Source organism: Pelmatolapia mariae, linkage group LG8 (genome assembly GCF_036321145.2).
Source record: "Pelmatolapia mariae isolate MD_Pm_ZW linkage group LG8, Pm_UMD_F_2, whole genome shotgun sequence".
Lineage (NCBI taxonomy): Eukaryota > Metazoa > Chordata > Actinopteri > Cichliformes > Cichlidae > Pelmatolapia > Pelmatolapia mariae.
In genome coordinates this window covers 20550778-20562198 of record NC_086234.1, presented here as the reverse complement: position 1 = coordinate 20562198, position 11421 = coordinate 20550778, and the positions used below count along the sequence as shown (strand labels likewise).

At 39.7% G+C, this 11421-nt stretch overlaps 2 protein-coding genes across 2 annotated transcripts; one reads left to right on the top strand and one right to left on the bottom strand.

Moving 5' to 3' along the window:
* On the top strand, nt 1-5857 carry LOC134632726 (ras-related C3 botulinum toxin substrate 1). The gene is made up of 6 exons (XM_063481484.1): nt 1-322; nt 2140-2211; nt 2383-2500; nt 2992-3054; nt 3458-3617; nt 4456-5857. Exons 1-6 carry the CDS (start codon nt 288-290, stop codon nt 4584-4586), a joined length of 579 nt encoding a protein of 192 aa, XP_063337554.1. The 5' UTR covers nt 1-287; the 3' UTR covers nt 4587-5857.
* Nucleotides 5858-6445: 588 nt separating this feature from the next.
* On the bottom strand, nt 6446-10747 carry LOC134633228 (ketimine reductase mu-crystallin-like). Its single transcript, XM_063482104.1, has 8 exons — nt 10488-10747; nt 10243-10393; nt 10100-10162; nt 9901-10002; nt 7593-7776; nt 7307-7428; nt 7128-7212; nt 6446-7018 (listed from the first exon to the last, which is right to left on the bottom strand). Exons 1-8 carry the CDS (start codon nt 10655-10657, stop codon nt 6945-6947), a joined length of 951 nt encoding a protein of 316 aa, XP_063338174.1. The 5' UTR covers nt 10658-10747; the 3' UTR covers nt 6446-6944.
* Between the last annotated feature and the right edge of the window lie 674 nt (nt 10748-11421).

Below are 11421 nucleotides of genomic sequence, written 5' to 3'. Positions count from 1 at the left end.
GTGGGCGTTTTTTCCTTCTCGGTCTTGACTTTTTTTTTTTTTTTGGGTGTTGCCTTTACAACTTTGGAGTTTCACCGGAGTGCTGCTAACAAGGACAGTCAAGTCGGATACTTCCTGTAGCAACATTTAAAACTTTTCGGACCACCGTCGAGGTCCCCCCGCTTTGTTTATTCCGCACTTTTTCAGACGGTACGGGACCGCTTTATTATAGCCGCTGTTAGCCAGCTAAGCTAACGGACGCCGAGCTGCTGTAACGTCGGCTGAGTCGCCAGAGAGAGAGTCGTTCGATGCAGGCCATAAAGTGTGTGGTGGTGGGGGACGGGTAAGTTAAAGGGCAATTTTATTATCAATTTGAGCTCTTAAATGTTCACAGTTTGAAGCACAGTACGATGTTTTATGGCTGTTTTAGTTGACCCAGTTACCAACAGTTGGCTAGCGGCTAACATGCCTAAGATAACAGCCAACATGAGCGACAGCTGTTGTTGTGCCTGTTCTCCAGCCCAGCTGGGTCAGACAGATTTATCTGCATGCCCCGGTTCGGTGTGATTGAAAGGCTCCACAGCACGTTATTTAGCAGGCATTTCGTTTTTTATAAAGTGTTATGATTAAGTGCTTACATTTGTCTGTTTAAATTATGGTTTTACAACAGCTGTGAAGCTGCCCAAGGCCTTTGAGAAACTTAATTCACTCGTTGTTTGAGGCTTTAAAACAACAAACCACCATTAAAATTCAGCAGAAGCCATTTAATTTTAAATTAGCTGGGTCATTCCTTCTCAGTTCCTCACATTTTTAAACAGTTTGGAAGTTTGGAAAATTTAGCTTTATATCTCAAATATTTTTCTAGATATTTATTAAGTTTTAAATGCCCGTTCATCCACTTTCAGGCCTTTTTGTTGCACATTGAAATCTGAGTCAATGTTTGAACATGAATGTCTCAAAAACTAGAAAAGAAAAGGGCCTGGAATTTGCCTTTCCCTACCATAAAAGTGATTCAGGATCCGTAATATGGGACAGATGCACATAGAAGACTGAACATTGGCAAGTTAAAATATTAATATTTGAGCACACACTAGTTAAATAAATAATTAAAATCTTCAAATTGCAAAAAAAAAAAATTGTGATAATTTGTTAATAGTGTATATTTGTATTCTTTTCTCATTTTTTTTATGCTGGATTGAACAAATTTTAATTTTTTCCACAAAAGAAAAATATCACCAATTAGCTTATTTCAAATTGATCAAAATTCTGGAGTATTCAGATGGTACTCTTAATTATTAATACTGATCAAATAATTTGATTAAATATTTGCTAGACCTACAGCCCTGGAGGAATCTTTGAATTCAGGTTAAGTTTACAGTGTTGTTAGAGATATTAAAAGGCGTTTTGAATGCCTTTTTTTTTCTATTTTAAATGTAAAACATGCATTATCAGACTCCTCTAGGGCAGTGTGCTTGCTTACAAAGTTGTTATTGGGTTGGGGTTGGACGGAGAGAAAAAAAATGTCTAGAATAGTAGTTGATATATGAAGCTAAAATTTCAATTTACTACCAAATCTATATATTGGAATAAGCTTTATGAAAATGAAAGTTGAACTAAATAATTTGAAAGTGAAAATGTTAAGTGAAATAGTACTTATGCAAATAAAAACATAATGTCTTTACCTGTGCTCAGCACAAAGTTTTATTTAGTAGTTGAGACCTATCATAGTTCACCGTATGACTGGGTGGCATTTAATGATCTCTGGCCTGTTGTGTGTGTACAAATTCTCACTTTGTTGGAAATCATGGATCAGATATACTTAGGATTATGATGCATTTCTAAGCCTACAGTGCATTTTGTAATGTATTTGTATGTGCTCTTATCCCCTATACTATACTGTGTGTGTTTTAGATCATATCATATAAAAGCTGTTTCAGGAAACTCCTGAGCATAATTAAACTTTTGTGATTAAGACCTGACATCTCTTTGAAAGATCACAACAAAGCAAAAGCAGTAGGTCAGCAGTGGTCATCTAAAGCCAGATCTTTTACATGAAACCTGTAACTCGACATGTTAGCCTGTCAAGTAGCATAGCTTCCCCATTCACACATTTCAAGTAAAGTGCTCCACTTCTCATCATTCCCTCCTTCCTCCTCTCAGGGCTGTGGGTAAAACTTGTCTGCTAATCAGCTACACTACCAATGCCTTCCCTGGAGAGTACATCCCCACGGTGTAAGTATCACACACACACAATCCCCCACTGGCCAGCTGAGGTAGGGGTGTGGTCCTCAAATTGACATGTGGCGGTTAATCTTGAACATTATGTGGCATATTACAGAAGAAAAAAGTTTTGTACGTTTTTGCATAGTTTCAAAAATGTTATCCACCTCTCGTTCAATGCAGCTTTGACAATTACTCTGCCAATGTGATGGTTGATGGGAAACCAGTGAACCTGGGACTGTGGGATACAGCAGGACAGGAGGACTATGACAGGCTCAGGCCACTGTCCTACCCGCAGACAGTATGTATACAGGCATATATTACATGTGTTTTTCCACTGTCTTGCATAGTTTTGTGTGGCCAGACAATGTTCACTTACCCAGCACCGATTTGGAGTTATTCACTGGCCTCTAATACTCAAGACAGGGTCTGTGCATTCTGCAGAGTAGAGCCTTGTATCCACAGTACCTATACACTGTCTGGAGGAAGTGAAAAGCAGCTCTTGTTTGCCCTCTTTGTCTTCGCAGTCAAGTTGGCCTCTGTGTCAACGACTCGAGTAATGGGAGTCACTTTGTTTACCCAACAGGACCAGCCTGTGTTTGTGTTTATTTGTGAATCCTCACATCTGCATTAGTCAGTCTTATGTTCGAAATGTTTATCTTCAGCCTGATGGTTAATTAGTTTTTACAGTAAGTTTGGAGTATTATTGTCAAAGTTGGAACACAGACACCTGCACAGCGATAGTGAAGTTCTTAATGTTGTAGTGATTTGTGTCTGTTTTGTCCTCCGCAGGACGTGTTCCTGATTTGCTTTTCACTCGTCAGTCCTGCCTCCTTTGAAAACGTCCGTGCCAAGGTCAGTACAGCATGCTCTTTAATATTAACTTAACTGTTTTCCATGAAATTCCATTCTCAGATCAGCTTGGCTGGGTAATTGTGTTAGTGTGATACACAGCCAGATGATGGTGTGCATTTTTGACACAACTCTAAATCTAGCTAAAGAAATATGCTCAATTTTAGGATATTTTTTTTGTCACAATGGTTTCCAAAAAACTATTAAAAAAATGTTTTAAAAGCAAAATGTAGATTTTAGTTCAAATGCAGCTCTTTGATGCAATGATCACACTTCTTAAAGGTAACACTGTTTGGAACTGGAAACTGTGAAAGAAATCTATTGTTTTAAACAATGCACTTACATTCAGTATCGCCTTTTTATACCACTAATAATGCATGCCAACACTTCTGTCCTCCCTCTGCAGTGGTACCCTGAGGTGAGGCACCATTGCCCCAACACACCTATAATCCTGGTGGGAACCAAGCTGGATCTAAGAGACGACAAGGACACCATTGAGAAGCTGAAGGAGAAGAAACTCTCTCCTATTATCTACCCGCAAGGCTTGGCCATGGCTAAAGAAATAAGTCAGTTGTAGCTCCACACTTTGACAAATGCTTCTTTTTTTTATTTTATTTTATTTATTTTTTTTTTTTATTGCCTATTATTTTAGAGGATGAGGATGCTTAAAGGAAAACTCTGCAAGGGAATAATTTTAAATTTGGCAGATTCCTGTTAAGTTGGCTGCAGACTGACAGCAGCAGCTCTCCAACTAGCAGCGATACCTGCAGGCAGCGACTGGCGTCTGTTTGTTGCTCTTTTGAAACTTGATTCATTGTTTCCATTTCAGGAATATTTATTGACATTTTACACTTGTTACAGTAGTGACTTTTCTCCTATAAATGTTGTTGCTGCTCTAGAAACGGCATTTTGTTTCATTTTCTTTTTGATAATATTTTTCTCATTTTAATAATAATAATAAGAAGAAAAATAAAAACACTTGTTAATTGGCATCTGGACAGGTGTACCTAATTAAGTGGCTGGCGAGTATATTGTGTCTATTTATAGTCACATAGTAGTTATTTGGAAGAGACCATCTCCTACCTTCCAGGTGGAGCCTCAGAAACTAAGCCTTTAGAAATCTGATAAAACTGCACATGATTTTTTTTAAACTTATAAGTCATTATGGCGATTACAATATTTTACATTTCTATTGCCGAGTTGTTTTTTTCATCTGTTTAAACATTGATTATTTGTAATTGTGTTTTTATCCATTTCTTTTGGTTGTTGAATTGTATTTTTATTTAGAAACCTCTGCCGCCTTTTGTTGTCTAAAGTGTAGAAGGATCTTAAAATATGTTTTGACTAAAAAAATGAGCAGTCTATTAAGTTGACTGTTCTTCTTTCCCCCCTTTTGTTGACCAGGTGCAGTGAAATACTTGGAGTGCTCAGCTTTGACCCAGCGTGGCCTTAAAACGGTGTTTGATGAAGCCATCAGGGCAGTCCTGTGCCCACCACCTGTCAAGAGAAGGAGGAGGAAGTGCAGCGTGTTGTAACGGGGAGCAGCAAATACGGTCGAAATCAGAACTCGCCTACTTGGAGGGAAGAAGACGGCTGGGTTATTTTCACCCTGTGTCCTTGCTTACATAGAAGCTTTGGTAGATCAGACTTCCATCTGAAAGAACTTTACAGATTTAAGCAGCGCAGAAGAGTTTCTGTCAGATCTTTTCTCTGGGTTTGCATCTGTTTAGTCCTTTCAGATGGACAGGAAAGAAGTGATTTTTGCTAAGGCCTCGGGGAACGGGAGGGCAGGGGATGTAATTGTTGAGCTGGGGAGAGAGGGAGGATTTTACTAAAAGAAAAACAAAAGTCGTCAGTTTTCTCAGACATTGTGAAGAAACACTACCTGAAGGTGAATTTCTCGTGACACTACCGTAGATTTAACACTAAAAGAAGGAAGTTCTGCACGGCACTCTATCCCCTACACACTAAGAGATTCCTGTTGCCTTGATAAAATTTTAGTTTTAAGAGGTAAAAAGATTTTTTTAGAATTTTTTTTTTTTTTTTTTTTTTCCTCCATTGGACCATTTTTGTTTACACGTGTCATCCAACTAGAGGTGCTGTGAAAACTGCCATCTCTTGCTAGTCCCTCTGTGAACACTTTAATACTGTTTTTACCTGCACAGCGTGTCGTCATGCAGTTGTGAAGAAACCCTTTAAACCCTAAAATGACTGCGATAAATTTTTGAAGCTGCTGCTCAGAATAATTGCAAGAGTGCAGTGATCAAACATTAAAGAGACGGTGTCTGGTTAATATTTTTAACATTTAGTTGTCTTGTTCCTTAATGTTATTTCTAAATGTATCCATCGGTCTTGTCTCATCATATGTGAGCACAGTATTTTATGAATGACGGTCAGACATGTGAAGGTATCTGTGCAGCCGGTCTTGTTTTGCTCTCCTTCTTTATTTTTCCTTTAAAGTTGTGGCCGTTTTTCCTAGCTTTCACCAAATTCTCACCCAGACGATGCTTCTTGCTAGTATGTGATACCCACTGTGTCATAGCCATCATGGAAGTGTGTAACATTTCATTTTGAACCCATCTATTACTGTCTATTATGAAGCCAGTGAAGTAATTTTTGAAGGTCAGAGCTGATTTGAATGCATTTTGTTTTACAATATAAACTTAAGTAACAGAAAATTTATTATTTTGAAATGATCAAGTTGTGCGATTGCTCCAGGGAACTCAACATTTTATCAGTGTTTCATTGGCACAGAGGAAGTTGGATTTAATTTCTTAATAAATGTGGTTTCATTTTCACATTGTAATTTGCTGTGATTTCTGTTTTTTCTTGTTTAAGCAAATTTGTTAAACTCTGTTTTTACATTTTATATGATGCCACAGACATTCTTTTGTTGAGGTAAAGGTTTAAAAATGTTACCATTTCCAATGAAATGCTTTGATTGGAGTAGTCCAGATTTTAAAAAGGGGGGGAAATGCCCAGTTAACACTCAGTTTTGCTTCTGTACTCCACCACAATGGAATTGAAGGATTAGAGGTGAAATGTTACTATTATCTTAGGTTGTCCAGTTACTTTGAGCCTATAATTATCTGTGACTATGTATAGAATTAACTGCAATTCCTATATAGTTACTGCAATACCTCTGTTAAACTCCTTGAATTAAAGCTGAAAGTCTGCACTTCAATCACATGTTGATTGAAAACCTTCCTACAGCGGTGTACAGAAGCAAAACTACAAAAAGAGTCTCAGATCTTCCTGTATATCAACAGACGACATGGAGCCGCTGGTCTGTCCGTCTCTTGTAGCGCAGCAGCGGTCGTGAACTTTTTCTGTCCCGCTTGGAACCAGAACATGGTTCATACCTCCCTACACTTTAATAATCAACAACAGTAAATATAGAAAAAAACAAAACAAGGATCCAAATTTATTATCTTGTATTTTTTTTCATACATAAATCATTTCCTTTCAACTTGGATTCACTCCAGATTTTTTTCTTCAACCAAGGTGGGAAAGTGTTACAAAAGTTAAAAAACCAGACATTTGAGTCTGCCTCAGTTGTGGTTTATTATTTCCCAATATTGGTGTACCATATTAAACAATGTGGTGAACACTGTAACCACTATAGAGGAACATCAGCATGTTAATCTCACAGCCTCACTTAACAACTCGAGCAGTTGTAAATTTGTTCAAGTGCCTCAATATTACTTGAGTCAGTTATCTGCTATCTTCCCTACCCTGACTTTGTGATTTATCGGCTAACAGCTAAACTTAACATTAAAATAAGCTCTGAGGAAAGGCCAGACATATTTCTTTTGCTCCTTGATAATTGTTCTTGTATGGCCTCATTCTTGGTCATCCGTGTGATGTGTAAAGGTTAAAAGCTCATGGCCGCTTCACAGTTTGTAGGCTTTGGCTTTCCACTGCTCGTATACCAGGTTAGCAGCCACTGCATCTTCAACTCCCATTCCTGTTATTAAAAAAACAAAGACATTCTCAAAGCATTAAATTTCTTAATGTAATGAGATGAAAACATGAAGTAGAGGCCAGATTGTGTGGCTTTAAAGAGCGAGACTTACCAAGGGACTTAAACACGGTGGTCTTCTCTCTGTAAGCAGGTTTTATTCCATTAATAACATCTCCGAGCTCTGCAAACACCTCAACCTGCAAACAGCACAAACGCTGTAATATTCTTCCTCACATAAGATGCCAGTGACACACGCACTCCAGTAAGTATAACAGGAGATGACACACTGACCCCAGAGAGGATGACATCACCAGACTCGGCCATTGCTCCCTCCCTGCTGTCAGCATACACCACAGCCTCCTTCATCAATGAGTCATCCAGCTCCCGCCAATCTGGCCTGCAAGCTCCCACCGCTGGTTAGAGGAAAAGTAGAGAAACTGGTTTTCTTTTTAAATTATTTTCTGTAGTAACCGGTAAAAAAACGCTCCATTTGTCTCCTCAGTTTTGCATACGTATCAATGTAAAAAAATCTCCCCCACTTCCCTTAAAATATTTTTGTGGGTGAATTACTTCTCACCTGCCACATGGGCCCCTGGTTTGACCCACCGGCCACACAGCACTGGCTCTATAGACCTGGTTACTGTTACTATGACATCCGCTCCCCTCACTGCTTCCTCCACTGAACCGCACACCGTCACGGGGCCGCCGACTGAGCGGCGAAACTTCTCCGCTCCCTCCCTTCTGTGGTTCCACACCCGCACCTGAAATGCAGTTTCAGGGGAAGCGAAACGACCAATGTCAATAATAAATAACGAGAAACACAAATCTTTGATTAGTTGGTGCAGTTAATGCATTAATATAGCTGTCCTCAGTAACCTGAGTAAATACTAAATGCAGTTTTTAAATTCATTTTTTAAGGGATAAAAAATATCCAAACCTACCTGGCCCTGTGTGAAAAAGTAATTGCACCCTTGTTTGCTGATTTAAACCATACTGGAGCATGAACGGCCTGTTTAAGGTCCTGTCAAAGCATCTTAATCTGATTTAAGTCTGGACTTTGACTAGGCCACTCCAAAAGCTTAATTCTGTCTTTATTGAGCCAATCAGAGGTGGACTAGCTGGTGTGTTTCAGATCATTGACCTGCTGCAGAACCCAGGGCATGAACTGATAACCGGACATCCTCCTTCAGGATTTTCTGCTAGAGCAGAATTCATGGTTACATGAATTACATCAAGGAAACCAGGTGCTGATGCAGCAAAGCCTCCTCAGATCATCACATTAACATCACCATGTTTGACTGTTGGTTTGATGTTCTTTTTATGAAATGCTTTGAGTTTTATGGGAAGGTTTGAGTCCCATTACATGTGACTAATGGGACTCAAACCTTCCCATAACACAGGGCATGAACTCATAATCGGACAAAGTTCAGCTTTTCTCTCGTCAGTGCACAGAATATTTTCCCAGATGTCTTGGGGATCATCAAGATGTTTTTGGCAAATGTGAGACGAGCCTTTATTTTCTTTTTGGTCAGCAGTGGTTTTCATGTTGGATCTCTCCCATAGATGCTATTTTTGCCCAGTCTCTTTCTTATTGTGGAATCATGAACTCTGACCTTAACTAAGACAAGTGAACCCAGCAGTTCTTTAAATGTTGTTCTAGGCTCTTCTGTGACCTCCTGGATGAGTCTTCAAAGTGCTTTTGGAGTAATTTGGTAGGCCGGCCACTCCAGGGAAGGAAATTTTCTCTATGTCTGCATAATGGCTCTCACTGTGGCTCACTAGAGTCCCAATTTTGGTGCTTCTTAGAAATAGTTTTGCCACCCTTTCCAGACTCATAGATGTCACTGACCTTGTTTCTCAGCTGTTGTGTTACTTTTTAAAATCTTTTAAGCCTGCTTCAGTTTGTAACAGAAGTTCTGTGTAAGTGATTTCTTTATTCAGCAGGTCTGGCAGTGTGAACAGTGAAACTGTACTCAGCTTTCCTACAAATGTGGTTAATGACAATTAATTCAAGATTTAACAAGAGGGATCATTACTTTTTCACACTGGCAGGTAGGTTTGTATAGCTTTCCTTCTTTATTAAATGAAAGTATCGTTTAAAACAAATTGCATTTCTTATTTACTAAGGTTATCTTTGTCTAATATTAACATTTGTTTGATGAAGAAATCCGGAAGGGGAAAATACTTCTTCATTGCTCTGTATGGGACATTTTGGACCAACATTTTACACAGCACTCTCTACCACTATAATAGAAAACACCACATAAGGAAATATCTTCTTGAGGAATGGTACTTATCTCTAAAGAACAGCTCCAAATACCTGGAGAATTAATGCTAAGGAGCATTAAGGGTGTTCTGGTGGCACACATCAAAAAGACTATTGTTTTTTCCTTTAACATGAATGTATGGGTCATTCATACAATGTTCAGGTACTGCTGCTACTGTTACTGGTCAGAGATCATTTTAAATACCGACATCTGGCAAAATATAGAACACATTTTTATCACTTTCTCACCGACACTGCTAGCAGGCTGGCAGCAGGGACTGCTCAAAGGAATGTTTTGTGCACATGCTTGCTACTGTCCTTCTCCGTTAGCCCCACGAAGCTCAGCAAGCTGTGCTGTCACACATTTTGCACATTTAATAAGAGCTGACATCCTTCAGGTAACTCACAGTATGTTCAGTTTTGTGCAAAAGTCTGGGCACCCTTATGTTGCACAGATTTCTTTAAATGAAAAAATAAATAAATGAAAACCTCTGCAGCAAACAAGCCTCTTAGTGGGGCAGATGTTGCACTTGCTTCTTATTCTTTAATAAATATGTAATAGTATGCTGTGCTTAACGTATCATGTTCTCTAAAATAAATATATTTTTTGGAAGCATACCTCTTTAAATGAAAGCATTTCAGTGAAGGCTTTATAGTGACTCAGGGCTTGTTGGCCGGTCCCCAAGATGGCCAGAACCTCGGCTCCATGGAGCATCAGCAGCTGCATGACACACCAGGGCAGACCCAGAAGTTCAGAGCTACAGCAGGATTTCCAGAATAGAAAAGGCATGCTGTGAATAAATCGAGAGCGGAAGTACCTTAGCCGAGATTGCTGAAGCTCCAGCAGTACGCATGTTAGTGATTGCCTCTCCATCCATGACCTGCGGGTTGGAAGCATGAGACTGCAGCTCATAAAACCAAAGCCATCAGAAAGACAAGTGCATGCGGGGATTGAACTCACAGCCTTCATATGCCCGGACTCGGGATCCAGCAGCAACACTGTGGCTGACACTGATGGTAAAGTGGAGCCAGTCCCCCTGTTGTAGAAGCACACTAACTTTGTGGACAGGACTCCGTCATTCTCCATGTATGTAGGCATCAGCCCCAGAAACCTAGAAACGAGAGCGAGTTTCAACCAGCAGTAGCTGCACCCTGTTAATCGTTGATTTGTGCTGAAGCACTCTTGAAGCAGACGGAGGGCCTTACCCGTTGTGTTTCTGCAGGGGCACCGTGGAGCGCACAGGCTGGATAACCTCCGCGCTGTCCCGGCTGGAGAACTTACCTAAAGCCTCCTCCAGACGGGGGATCAGCTCTTTGTAATGCAACAGGCTCTCAACTTCACGCTCCCATATGATAACAGGAGGAGCCCCAGCCATGGCTGCTGCTTCTGAGACGCTGATGCGTAACTGACTTAACTGGTTTGGTACAAAGTTTGAGTCAACAGCGAGCGGGATTTGAGCTGCGTTCAAGAGCCGCAGTAAAGCTTTTTTAAACACGTTGCGCGGAGAGAGGCGGATGTCTAATCCACTGCGCTTTCCAAGCGCCAGGTTCCCGTGGTCTGTGCTTTGGCACCAGTGTAAGGTTAGAAAGTATTCAAACAAGCCAATCTCAGGTTGATACCCACTTAATCCGTGTTTAAGTGTTGCAGTTTCTACGCAAACGATTGTGAAACAATGTCCTGTCTTCAGATTATAACCAGTAACGGGGCCAGCTAGATGCTGCTTCCTGGCCCCTAGAAGGTTTGGAGGTCCTTTGACTTTCACAGCTGTTAGTATTTGTATGACTCTACTTAGAAATTCGGAATTAAAAGAAATTCTGAGTTCATTATTTTTAATTGACTATTTACATGCGTGCTTTTGAGATTGTTTCCTGACTGATTATTTATCCCGATGCAAAAAAAAAAGAAAAAAAATTGTAATTAACATTTTGATGTAGTGATCACTGTAAGAACATGTTTTATACAGTACTGTACAAAGGTTTTGAGCCAGAAAAAAATTGGAAAGAGGCACACGATTTATCAAAACACATGCAAACATATACGGAATTACAGTATATACAGCAAAAAGTTTGTTAGGTCAGTGTTTGGTATGACCACATTTATTCTTTCAATTCTCTTAGGATAGTTTTCCTATCATTTCTT

Bases quoted from the DNA above. Each gene is read 5' to 3' on its own strand.
- LOC134633228 (XM_063482104.1), bottom strand. From the start codon at position 10,657: ATGGCTGGGGCTCCTCCTGTTATCATATGGGAGCGTGAAGTTGAGAGC. The intron at 10,003-10,099 runs GTACTTCCGCTC...TGTGTCATGCAG, and splicing joins CTTCAGCAATCTCGGCTAAG to CTGCTGATGCTCCATGGAGC. The intron at 7,213-7,306 runs GTCAGTGTGTCA...TGCTGTTTGCAG, and splicing joins GTGATGTCATCCTCTCTGGG to GTTGAGGTGTTTGCAGAGCT.
- LOC134632726 (XM_063481484.1), top strand. From the start codon at position 288: ATGCAGGCCATAAAGTGTGTGGTGGTGGGGGACGG. The intron at 2,212-2,382 runs GTAAGTATCACA...CGTTCAATGCAG, and splicing joins GGAGAGTACATCCCCACGGT to CTTTGACAATTACTCTGCCA. The intron at 2,501-2,991 runs GTATGTATACAG...TGTCCTCCGCAG, and splicing joins CACTGTCCTACCCGCAGACA to GACGTGTTCCTGATTTGCTT.